Source organism: Somniosus microcephalus, chromosome 11 (assembly GCF_052327205.1).
Source record: "Somniosus microcephalus isolate GS21.2 chromosome 11, FLI_Smic_1.0, whole genome shotgun sequence".
In the NCBI taxonomy this organism is placed as follows: domain Eukaryota; kingdom Metazoa; phylum Chordata; class Chondrichthyes; order Squaliformes; family Somniosidae; genus Somniosus; species Somniosus microcephalus.
This window is the reverse complement of record NC_140997.1, coordinates 193,078,929-193,092,325: the sequence shown is the minus strand read 5'-3', so window position 1 is coordinate 193,092,325 and position 13,397 is coordinate 193,078,929. Positions and strand designations below refer to the sequence as shown.

The window sequence follows — 13,397 nt, the reverse complement described above, 5'->3', positions numbered from 1 at the left end:
TAGAAATGCATAGAGGCCCACGTATCCCAGGGGCGCATGCGGTTCGTAAACACCCCTGGGATCACATGGGCCGGCCCAACCAATGAAAGAAGGGAATCCCCATTCATACTTACGTACGGAACTGTCATAAGTATGACTGGGGATGACTTAAGAAATACACAAACACATGAAATAAAAAAAAATTAATTACATATATAAAATTAATTAATTAAAAAGGCATTTAATTAAATGTTTTAAACAAAAATTTTATTTTTTGGAAAAAATTTATGTTTTAATGGGGCTAACTAAACTTATCTTATTGGACAGTGTTTTTAATGTATAAGTTTGTGATAAAATTTTATTTTTCTACTCTTTAAAACTCTTATGCTGGTAAAAGTAGGCCTTATGTCTGCTTTTACCAGGCGTAAGAATTCCACGGCCTTTCAGCAGGCGGAAGTTGGGCAAATAGCGCAGCTCTCCACCCGCAGAATCCCTTTTCCTGGGGATGCGGATGATCTGTCAGGAAGATTCTTGACAGATCGTAAGTGCCAGGTTTCAACGCATGCGCTTCACATGCCTAAACCCGGAACTTGCGAGGCGCCTACGGGCGCGTACACACTCGTAGGGGTCGCAAAATACGGCCCAATGTTTTTAAACTAGTACTATTGTTCAAAATTATTTTCAGAACTTTTCTTGCATTTGCTGAACATGAAGTATTTGTTGCACAGCACATTTGTGTACTGATAGACTGTGCAGCAGCTGCATGTCTATGATTTTCCACAGTCTCAGCCAAGCTATCTGGGGGAGATGAGGTGCAACCCCAAAAGGCATGGAAAAAAATAAACTTGGATGAGTTAACCCCCAACCATTCCTACAGTCTGTTGGCTAGTTGTAAAGTGGCATTGCCAGAGACTTGGGAGTATATTGGCTCCCTTCACCCTGAAGGAATGAACGCAAGAAATGGGAATACAAACTTAAAAGAATATTCTGTCAGTTTCTTCTGAACATGAACTATGTGTTTATTGAGAGGCAATCAAAAACTGACAGAACTCGTGACATTGTTCTGTGCCATGTATTCCTACCGCTTGTTTAGCAGAGTTGAAGCATAAATTATTAAATACCAGGCAATTACCTGTGGAGATGCTCATGGTAAGTTTAGGAAGAGGCTGTAGATGAAGGAACAGATCTGGGTGAAGTGGCGTTTGACTGGGGAGACGTTTTTATGTGGTGTTGCATCCCCCCACTCTGCTGCCTTTCTCGGAAACCTGTCCAATTATGTCACTACAATGGATTGATTTATAAGATGCCTTTTAGATTAAAATACATGGAAGATTCTTTAGGCTTTGAAAGAAAGACTTGCATTTATATAGCGCCTTTCATGACCACAGGACATCCCAAAGCGCTTTACTGCCAATGAAATACTTTTGAAGTGTAGTCACTGTTGTAATGTAGGAAACGCGGCAGCCAATTTGCACGCAGTGAGCTCCCACAAACAGCAATGTGATAATGACCAAATAATCTGTTTTTGTTATGTTGATTAAGGGATAAATATTGGCCAGGATTGCCTCAATTACTCCCTGTGGTGGAGACAATTGCATTTTTTAAAGGAACATTGGATAAGTGTTTAAAGCAGAGGAATATATAGGGTATATGGGGAGAGAGCAGGGGAGTGGGATTAGTTTTAAATTTCTCTAACAAAGTGCTGGCACAGACATGATTGGCCCAGTTATCTACTGAGCTATAAACTTCTATGATTCTATGGCTAACTGTTGTAGAAAGTTCTGAAAAGCATGTATAACAGTTGAAGCTGATATCAACCTGTTTATGTTGTAAGTGGATTACACTTTAATATGTCACTGTTATTTTAGAGATGAGTGGGGGGGAAATTGAAGAACAATCTCTGATTATTCTGTTACAGCGCTCAGCAGCAGAGTATTAAGCTGACCAAAGATGTCAGTGGGCTGGAAGTTTCTCGCAAAGAGCTGGAAGTTCAGGTTGGAATGTTGAAGGAGCAGCGCTTACAGGAGACAAATGGACTGAGAGCACAACTTGCACATGCTGAAAATGAGACTCAGAAATTTCAGAAACAGGTAACGCAGCATATACAGAAGAACTGCATTATCTATAATGTTCTTAAAAAGCGTGTCTCAGAAATCCAAAGATACCACACAGCCAGTGGTCTAGGTATTGGGTGGGGGGGGGGGATTTTCTATGCTGCTTGTTTCAATCAAATGTGCACGGTACTACAGAACATATGGGCACAGTGGGGAAAAGTTACCCAGATAAGATGCACATACTATAGGAAAGAAAACAAGTGAGTTAAAGCACAAATTCATCTTAATAGGAATGAAGTAGTGGTCATTTACAGAGACCTGGCTACAATCTGGGCATGATTGGAAGCTAAATAATCCAGGCTATAGGATCTTTAGAAAGGATTGGGAAAAGATGGGAGTAGCAATATTGATGAGACACAATTACCGCAGTAAAAAGTAGGGATTTCAGAATGGGTGATCGGGCAGTGGAAGCACTGTGGGCATCAATAAGGAACAACAAAGGATACAACAACAATGTGGTGATAATGGGGGATTTTAATTCTCACTTAGACTGGGAGAAGCAGAACAGCTCAAGTAATTAATAAAGGCAATGAATTTCTAGAATGTTTTCTAGAACAATATGTTTTAGAACCAACAAGATTTAGTGATGAACAAACCAGAATTATTCAGCAATCTGATGATGAGGGAGCATCTTTTGCAAATAGTGACCATAATATGATTCATGGTGTGGAGATGCCGGAGTTGGACTGGGGTGGACAAATGTAAGAAATCACACAACACCAGGTTATAGTCCAACAGCTTTATTTGAAATCACAAGCTTTCGGAGCGCTGCTCCTTCTTCAGCGCTCCGAAAGCTTGTGATTTCAAATAAAGCTGTTGGACTATAACCTGGTGTTGTGTGATTTCTTACATAATATGATTGAATTTGGCATTAGGTTCAGAGGGAGAAGGGAGCGTCACAGAACACGGTTTTAAATTTAAGTGAGACAAACTTTAACAAGATTAGAAATAAATTGATCACAATAAACTGGGCTGAACTGTTAATGGGTAAACCTACATAAAAAATTGTTAAATGTAAAAAAAACTATGGTAATGCAGTAAAAAATGGGACTTACGGTAGACAAATCTCCAGGACCTGATGCTGATTACAGGGTATTAAAATAAATAAGTGAAGAAATTGCAGAAGCGTTAGTCATTAATTTTCCAAGCCTACATTTCGTTGTACTGCACTTGTGCACTAACAATGACAATAAAGTTGATTATGATTATGATTATGAAAGTTCTCTAGATTCAGGAATTGTGCCTTTGGATTGAAAAATTGCAAATCTCACTCCATTATTTAAGTAGGTAGTGAGGGAGAAACCATGTAACTGCCAGTTTAACATCAATTGTGTAGACATTACTGGAATCTATCATCAGAGACAGAGTGACTGAGCACTTGGACAAGTATCAGCTGATGAAAAACAGTCAGTGTGGCTTTATGAAGGTAGATCATGTCTGAAATTTTTGAGAAGCATGGTGGATAGGGGAGTATCTATGGATGATGTATATATGGACTTCCAAAAAGCATTTGATAATGTTCCACACAAGAGTTTAATAGCAAATATTGAGAGCACGTGAAATTGCAGGTAACCTTGTGATTGTAATTGGTTGGGAGGTAGGAGACAGAGTTGGGATAAAGGGTTTGTTCTCTAATTGGCGGGATATGACAAGTGGCATTCCCCAGGGATCTAGGGCCGCAGCTTTTCACCATACATATTAATGGCTTGGATGAAGGAATAGAGAGTTGTAAATCCAAGTTTGCAGCTAACACGAAGTTGGGAGGCACAGTAAGTTGTGTGGATGGGAGCAGGAAGTTACAAAGGGATATAAGCGGACTAAGTGAGTGGGCAAAACTATAGCAGATGGAGTTCAATGTGGGGATGTGTGACATCATTCACTTTGGATCTGAGAAAGACAAATCAGAATATTTTATTAATAGTGAGACTAGAAGCTGTGGAGAAGCAAAGGGATTTAGGTACCTGTGTACATAATTCACCAAAAACTAGTGGACCAGTACAAAAGGTAATCACAAAGGCTAATGGAATGTTGGCCATTATCTCAAGGCGATTGGAATTCAAAAGTGAAGAAGTGATGCTTCAGTTGTACAGAGGCTTGGTCAGACCCCATCTGGAGCAGTGTGTTCAGTTTTGGGCACCGAACCTAAGTAAAGTTATATTGGCCTTAGAAGGGATACCACCCAGATCACCAAATGATACCAGGGCTTAAAGGGTTAAATTATGATGACCAGTAGCATAAATTTAGCTTGTATCCCTTTGAGTTTAGATGTGATATAATTCAAGTGTTTAAAGTGATATTGATTTGATAGGGTAGACACAGAGAAACTATTTTCTCTGGTGGGAAAATCCAGATTCATTAAATGGATTAAGTTATTAACAGAATTGAACATTGCCTGGGACTGGGTGGTGCCGTGGCTTAAATTACTTTCCTTTAACCTTGGGGGGGTGGGGGGGGGGGTGGTGTTGAAACCCAGCTGGACGATAGGATGCAAGCCTCTTCATTTGGTCACGGCACAAATTTGACTTCACGCTAGGCATTCATTTGTCGGTCTCTCACAGACAGGCCATAATGAGAGTAGTGTTAATGGAAAATCATACTAATTCAATGAGGTAGATTTTCCCCCATTGGGGACTTCAGCTGGCCAGCCGGCTGATTGCAGCCACCAACCGCCTGATCGTCCCAATGAGAGGTGTGGTCCATTTTGAGTGCCTGGCTTCATTAGCATTCAGCTGGCAAAATGAGCGTTCCGGGCTGCTGCAATATCAGGCTCCACCAGATCCGGACAGGAAGATGGTTAGTCTGTGGTTGGGGGGTGGGGGGGGGGGCAGCGGTTTGATCGCTGGGTAATGTTTGGGGGGAGGGGCGGGTGGGGGTGGTGGGGGAGATGTGGGAGCAGCCACAGCCCAGGCAGGTTTTATGGAGTTTGGAGGAACACTGCTGCTCTTTCCAGCTCCCCATATTACGGTAAAACATACCCTTTGGCCCCTCTTTGGCTGGACTGTCAGCTGACACTGAAATGGCAAATGGGGTTCTGTGTGTGTCAGTAGGATCCTGAGTTGAATATTGAAAAGGCCTACCGCATACTCAGGCAGGTGCTCTGGCCGCCCTGCAGCAGGCATGGGGAATATTGCGGTGGCCACAGTGGTGGGGGAATGGAGTGGTAAGTCATTCCCCACCATTATCCAGACTCTATTGTCCCGTTTCTGCTGGGCGGGAAGCCTCAAAATCTTAGCAAAAGGTTTTTTCCCTATCGTGTGTGTATGTGTGATTAGGTTGTAGTTATCTCGTCCAGGTGGTACCTATGTCCTACCTGCCTATAAAATTACCAGAGCAAGGTCAACTTGATGTATGTGGGTGTAGAGTGGGGAAAAAATTGTATTGCTCAATAGTTATTATGCTATACCATAATGAGTGCACACAAAACAAACACCTATAACCTTACAAGTGAAAGTGTCATTGGGATCACTAGGAACATTATAAGCAGTTTTCACTCGATCCAAGAATACTTTTTCTTATTGTTTCCTGGTGCTGAGAAAACGTGAAACTTCCATTTTTTGAAATGTACTTGGTATAGAAATTAATTCTACATTTAAAACCATCTGCACCAAATATGTTCCCAATGCAAGCTCAGAATAGCAAATATATATAAATTATATAATTTAATGAGGAACAAAAATCATAAGCCATTTTGGATGGTTACTTATTTATATTGAAAGTTGGAGGCTGGTGCATTCTTTGATGAGGTTTATTTGATTGAGCAGTGAGTTCAAACTATTTTTTCCTCTTCCTGCTTGTGACTCCTAAAGCTGGTTGTTCATGGGGTATGGAGCAACAGCAGCCCTCCAACACCTTTCCCAAGTGGCCATTCTTGTGTGATCCTAGATACTGAGCAGTGTTAGGCTATTTGACTGTAGTAGGTATCTCTGTACACTTAGTTACACTGCACATCTGGCACTGAGCCACACAGATCAGGACCCACTGCATGAGTAATCTCATTCAGGAGCAGAGTAATGGGAGAATGCCAGAGGGAAAACTTGGGAAAGAAAAATAAATAACTTGTTCAACTAGTAGCATAGTTCCATTTGTATAGAGCATGCAAAGACTACTGTTATGTGTCACATGAAACTAGTAGCAGGTTATCAAAGGTTTAGACATATGATGAACTCAGAGAATTTCTGATAAAATTATGGTACAATTTAAAAACCTAAACAAGTACTTTCTACATATGTTCATTATAAGGTATAGTAGGTATAATAGTATTTGTGAAATCCTTCTATAATTGATCTATGTTCTAGTATGAAGCAAATCAGACTGTGTACATGGAGTTGAAGGAAAAGCTTGACATAACTCGGAAGGAGAATGAATCCATCACAGAAGAGCTCGAAGACTGTAAAGAAAATCTGAAGCTGCTGCAACAGAAGGGAAACAATGTGAGTCTTATAAATTCATTTCTCTGCTGAAAGTTCTTGCAGTAATTTTCTTGTATGCAGTTTCTTGTCAATTTTTTTCATCTGAATTAAAACACTGTTAGAATAAGATTGTTTAATTTAAGTCTGATATGAAATCAAATCTTTACTATGTATTATATCCAGTCACTGCTGCATAAAATATTGTAAATTATAGATCATAATTTAATGCTTCGATTTAGATCAAATTCCCTACCTTTTTCATGCCAAAATAACTCATTAATCACATTAGCGTTGAAATGCAGCCTTTATGGCTTTGGTTTAGCCAGAAATTTAAGTCAAGGTGTCATAATTGGTCCTGAGGACATTCAGACGTAAACTGAGCTGGGGTGCTGGTGGCCTATGCTTTTCCTGTTGGTGAGGGACTCCTGTATTTTACCTTTACTCCTTCCCCACTAATTAATTATTTTTGCTAAGTATTTCTTCTCACTTTTCACAACAACACTATATAATCTGAAAAGTATCTTTAAAATTAAATGGAGAAAATTAAAATCTGAAAATCCTGGTCTCCACTGTTGTGTTAACCTACCTAGCTATTGCTGCTCCTGGTTTATCAGTGGTCCCCGGAACCATGATAATTTGCTAATAGTGCAGTAGAGATTAGGAGCAAAGGAATGTAGAGGGCCAGAGAAGACCATTTTGGTCCATCTAGCCAGCCCCAGTTGTTTTTTATGTGTATACTTCTGTGTTCTCTAAGTACAAACAAACTTAGCTTCTGTAGTCTATCCTTTGTAGCTCGGGTATCTGAAGTCAACTATCAAATAGGTAGCCTTTTTGCTGCACCTTCTCCATTGCCATGAAGCCATTCCTATAATATGGTGACCAGAACTGCTCTCAGTACTCCATATGGAGACAAACCAGTGCCCTTTATAGACTCAGTATACCATCCTGTGATTGATTTACATGCATGGCAACAGTCAGTGTTTTAAGCGGACAGCATTTAAACCCGTATGTCATCTTGTCAACATTTCACAAGGAAAATCAGCATTTTTCACTGGGATTGGAGGTTGTCGACATCAGTGGGGTACCTCAGGGATCGGTGCTGGGTCCCTTGTTGTTTGTGCTCTACATAAATGATTTGGATGAGAATGTAAAAGGTATGATCAGTAAGTTCGCAGATGACACGAAAATTGGTGGGGTGGTAAATTGCGAGGAGGAAAGCCTCAGGCTACAGGACGATATAAACGGGTTGGTCAGATGGGCGGAAAAGTGGCAAATGGAATTTAACCCTGAAAAGTGCGAGGTGATGCATTTTGGACGGACAAATAAGGCAAGGGAATACACAATGAGTGGTAGGACCCTAGGAAGTACAGAGGGTCAGAGGGACCTTGGTGTACATGTACATAGATCCCTGAAGGCAGCGGAACAGGTAGATAAGGTGGTTAAAAAGGCATATGGGATACTTGCCTTCATTAGCCGAGGCATAGAATATAAGAGCAGGGAGGTTATGATGGAGCTGTACAAAACGCTGGTGAGGCCACAGCTGGAGTACTGTGTGCAGTTCTGGTCACCTCACTATAGGAAGGATGTGATTGCTTTGGAGAGGGTGCAGAGAAGATTCACCAGGGTGTTACCTGGGATGGAGCGCCTCAGCTATGAAGAAAGACTAAACAGGCTGGGGTTGTTTTCCTTGGAGAAAAGAAGGCTGAGGGGGGACCTGATTGAGGTGTACAAAATGATGAGGGGCATAGATAGGGTAGACAAAGAGGAACTTTTCCCCTTAGTAGGGGGGTCAATAACAAGGGGGCATAGATTCAGGGTAAGGGGCAGGAGATTTAGAGGGGATTTGAGGAGGAACTTTTTCACCCAGAGGGTGGTTGGAATGTGGAACTCCATGCCTAAAAGGGTGGTAGAGGCAGGAACCCTCACAACATTCAAGAAGCATTTGGATGAGCACTTGAAATGCCATTGTATACAAGGCTATGGACCAAATGTTGGAAAATGGGATTAGACTGGACAGGGATGGATGGGCGGCGCAGACACGATGGGCCGAAGGGCCTCTTTCTGTGCTGTAAAACTCTATGACTCTATGAACTACTCGGATCATTTGGAGGGTGGAACTGGAATTAGCCAGACTTTACTTTCTTCCATTGTTTGTTGTGCAGAAACCAGAAGCCGAATTTTTTTTAATGAACTGTTCGTTTCTGGGAGTTATTGGGGTGGATTTTAACTCCGAGCAGGTTTGCACACCAGTCCGGCGAGTTAATTTCCACCCGCCAGCAGCAGCAGGAGGTCAACGTGATTTTAACCGATGGGTGGGAAGAGAGTGCAGAGTGGCTGCTGGCAGGGAAAGATCAGATGTCCAAGTGTCGCAGGAGGGAAGGGGGTGGGAGTCTGGGGCAGGGAGACTGTGACTTTCCTTGTGGTGCCAGAAGGAACCTTTTCTGGCTGCAAACCTGCTTCCCCACTCGGGACCCTATTAAAATGCTATTTGCGTTCTGTTGACTCAATAGGATCTCAATTTTCATAAATTCATGAGGCCTCCACCTGCTCCAGGTGGGCACCTCATCTGCCTGCAGATTAAAAATTCGGGAAAAAATTCTTTACACAGCAGTTAGCTAGAATGTGGAATTCTCTGGTGCAAAATGGTGCTGAAATAGAGGCCGCCCCCCACCCCGGCGATGGGCGGGCGATGGTCGGGGAATTGGGAGTTAATCTGTCAAATGAGCGAAGCCCGACACCAAAGCACCGCGTGTGCACCCGTTGCCGTTTTTACGGTGGCGGATATCATGGCATCCGAGTGTCCTGCCGTGGAGAGGAGAGACACATCATTAACATATTTAAATAAGGCCCCCACTGTGCAATTGGGAACCCGATTTAAAATTCACTGCTGCTACCTGTGTTTCCCAGAGATCAGGAAGTTCAGCAGGATCTCTGTACCCCCGCGGACCCCAGCCTTGCTGGGTTTTTTGCCCATTTTTGGCCTCCCCAGTACCTTCCCTGCAAATATCAAAGCCAGAGTCCTTAAATTATTTTAAAAGGGAATTAGATAATTGCTCGAAGAGGAATATTAATGGAAATGGAGAATGAACAGGAGAGGTCAGTTAGACTGGATGGCTCATGTAGAAAATGACACCGGCACAGCCTTAATCGGCAAATGCCCTGTTTCTGCGCCGAGGCATTCAATGCTAACTCAGGAAGCCGCCAAGAAGGCTCTGATTGGACCACCGGTGTCTGACTGGGAACCGCTTTTCAGCAGGTTTTCCAGCAATCTGCCGACAGTTAAAAGACTTGCATTAATATCAGGGTGTTCCAAAGCGCTTTACAGTCAGTTAAGTACTTTTAAAGTGTAATTACTGTTGTAATGTAGGAAACACGGCTACACGATTTAAAAGAGAATCAGTAAGGATACCTTCCATTAATACAATAGTAAAATACTGCGGATGCTGGAAATCTGAAATAACATTCTGATGAAGGATCCCAGACCTGAACCGTTAACTCTCTTTCTCTCTCCACGGATGCTGCCTGGCCTGCTGAGTGTTTCCAGCGTTTTCTGTTGTTATTTTACCTTACATTAATGTTTTACAAGGGAGTTAAGTACTGTAGTTGTGCCATCAGTTTATATTTAGAAATATGATCTGTAAGGTAACAAAGTAGTTGTTTAATTCGCAATTATTCAGTTGTCAGCTGATGCAAGATTGTATGGCGTGAATATCCTTTTCCGTGTATCTCCCTAATTATAATGCTTAAAAGTACTAGTCAAGAAATGTGTTCTACCAACTGATAAGTATATCACTTCAGCAAAGTAAGGACTTACCCTAGTATATTCTAAAGAATTCAGTGAATTCTCTTCACTGCCAGTTTGGTAGTTAGTCTGGGCCTGGTCTGTAGGAAACGTGGTAAAATATTTTGCAAACAATGCTTTTGCAAAAAAAAATTCAAATCCATTTAAGAGCTGTGTTTTCTTTCACAATACATCACTTTGGCACGCTTAAGTTTACATCCCACCAATATATTCCCTGAAAATCTCCACTGTGCATTCTGGTGCTTCGCACACTGTGACTGTGAATATCCCTTCCCTCCCTCAGCCTTCCACCATATTGCAACCTATCCCTGCTCTAGGCGTCGCCCTAATCCTGGCTTTCCTGTACTGGTGGTCCGGTCACCTATGGTAGATGAAGGTACACAGCTACAATATATGTCTGTGTGTTCCCCTCCTAATTTGTATCGCTTCTTCACAAGATGCATGAACAGTCTTAATGCAGTTTTAACTTGCTAATCTGTATGTTGCAGGGTATTCTAATTCTGATACTAACTTTTTTGGAGCCCATATTTATTTTCTTTATTTGCTTCATTGTTCATTTTTTTTAATTGTAAAACTGTTTTGATACCTATGTTTTGTTCTCACATCACACTAATGCCAGTCTAGCATGTCTATTATCTACCTAATGCTGAATAATTTTGTAGTGTTTGTGCTGGAAAATTGTAAAAGTACAGCAGATTGGGGTAACATTTGATGAAGTACTCTATAGTTTAAGCCCCTTTATTTCAATATGTTTAACTCAGATTTTTTTCTAATATGAGCATTCAGGTGAGCAAAACTATAATCCCATTTATTGTATTTAAGAGAAGTTAAGAAAGAGAAATGGAAGAATAAAGAAGATGGTTTACTGTGCAGTGGATGTAGACTGTAAAGATAAACCCTACTTAATAGTACATTTTTTTCATATTTAACTTAGCAAGTGAGACATTAGTGAACTATAAAAACACAGTTAAGTGATCATGGTGTAAACATTACACATTTTTCTATTGTTTGAAATATTATCACTGGAGATCTACCTTGCATGAAGAAAAGTCCTGATAAGTATTTGGTCTCACTGTACGATCAGAGATGTGTGGGGACCTAATGTTAGAGCTGTGCAACTGCACAGTGGAAATTCTGTACTTAATTTATTTTACCCCAAACTGCTAGTCTGTATGTTCAGAAAACAGTGGTCCATAAACGATAAACGACTTTTTTTTTTTAAATGAACCTTTTCAGGGTGGATTGCTCAAGTGGATGCCAGTGATGGCCGTGCTGGTTGCTGTGACGGTGGTAGTGTTATACCCAGCGTTGAATAGGGCCTCGCCCTGAAACTGCGTGATGTCTCTCAAACTACAGAATGTTCTCCCCATTGACTTTGGCTTTCTTTTACCACAGGGACAAGCAGATCTGTTTCCTTCCTTTTTACCTCTAACAAAAACACAGCTGTTTCAGAGTACGACAGTAGAGTCTTTGCTTGAACTGTATAAAATGTAATTGTATATAGAGGGAATAAAAATTGTGACTGGATTCTACTCTAGAAAATGTTTTGTTTGCAGTTTTCCATTATTTTTTAAATCAGTACTTTGGGATTATGTAAAGATATGTGGTGGCCTAAACTAGGCTTCTTGGTACCAAAATATTAAGAAACAAGGAATTTAAGTTAGTTTCACTTCTGAGTTCTGCTGTCTCCTTTGACAACAGTAGTGCAAATCCACCAACTGGTGCACTTGGGCCAAAAGAATGATGCTATCAGTTTGATCCACATGCAAGAGGTGATATGCCATTTAAACAGCGGTCAAATTTCAAAAAATAAATGTAATGCTATTGTAGGGCTTGAAGACAATACCTGACTTTCATGGGATTTTAACTTCTCCCAACCATTTTTAAACCTCCAGTGTACAATTTACTGAAGTGTTTGATGAAACCGCAGTAACCTTGCATCATACATTTTTTTTTAAACTAGTTACCCTTTTTTTTCCCTCCTGCTCACTTCTTTTTATGGACACCTATCTCAATGAATGCTTCACCCAGGTAAGGTAAGTGGACCACAAACCCCTCTGCAGCATCAAGTCCATGCTCCTCAGTGCATCAGTTGGTCGAAGGTGTGCATTGATGGGTAGAAAAAGACTGAATGTTTGTTTGTTTTTCCCTAGTAATAGGGATACCTATGTAAGAGGCTGACCGAAACATTTCTGATACACAGTAGTAAGCACTTTGCTTACAGTGTTAGTTATGACTGGGACTCAAATCTGCAACCATAAAGCAGTGTAATGCTACTGCCTTAATCACTACATTCCCAGGACAGTCCTTCATCTGCCTTTCAGACAGCTGTCATGCTCACTATAGGAGTCACACCAGCATGCACTTTGTTTTGAAGTGAGTTACAGGAGAAAATGGATCGTCACCTTAATTTTTTCATGATACCTTTTAGCCAAATGAGTTGGATATTGCCTTATTTTAAAACTAATTCAATTTATACATTTTCAACCATAGAATTATATGTTGGCGCAGTTGTACTATGTAATTACAAATATTGGTACAAGATTCAGTAGTCAATCAAATAAAAAAGAACACTTTAAAATTACAGCTGGTTTAAAATATTCTTGACAATAGAAATAGGTCTTCAAGAATGTATTGAGAAATCTGCTATATAATTTATCTTAAACACATTGAGGGTGAGTGTATGGTTTATTAGATGTCCCATTCATCTTGGGATTTTTTTTGTTTAAACAAAAGGTTGTGGGGGGGGGAGAAACACTCGTTTATGTGGAAACAAACAAATCTGTTTTAAAGTCTGTCAATCTGAGCAATTGTTTAGATGACCAATAAGCTATGATATTCCACCCCAGCTACACACACACACACACACACACACATGCCAGTGGTCCTTGGTACCTCCTGTACATAGGTTGTTTGCAAATATTGTTCTGATATGCTGAATTGCAGAAATAAATTTTTTAAAGTAAAATAATTGTTTTAAATCTATTTTGTAAAAAAGGTTGGAAAGTACAGTAGAATTTCTGGAGTACAAATTAAAGTATTTGCACTAACACATGTGATGTGCATGATTTAATAAAATAAAGTTTGCTCTCC

General features: G+C 40.6%; 1 protein-coding gene across 17 annotated transcripts in view; it reads left to right on the top strand.

Moving 5' to 3' along the window:
• Nucleotides 1-13,396, top strand: part of slmapa (sarcolemma associated protein a) — a 222,540-nt gene extending 209,144 nt beyond the window's left edge. For 14 of the 17 annotated variants that reach the window (XM_086001576.1, XM_086001573.1, XM_086001588.1 and 11 more), the window contains 3 exons: nucleotides 1,898-2,069; nucleotides 6,389-6,523; nucleotides 11,541-13,396. In XM_086001576.1, coding sequence (XP_085857702.1) covers nucleotides 1,898-2,069; nucleotides 6,389-6,523; nucleotides 11,541-11,633 — 400 coding nt within the window. In that variant the 3' untranslated portion in view covers nucleotides 11,634-13,396. Of the gene's footprint in view, nucleotides 1-1,897; nucleotides 2,070-6,388; nucleotides 6,524-10,587; nucleotides 10,681-11,540 lie in introns of all 17 variants that reach the window. The other 3 variants (XM_086001574.1, XM_086001589.1, XM_086001582.1) reach the window with 1 other exon arrangement.
• The last annotated feature ends 1 nt before the right edge of the window (nucleotide 13,397 follows it).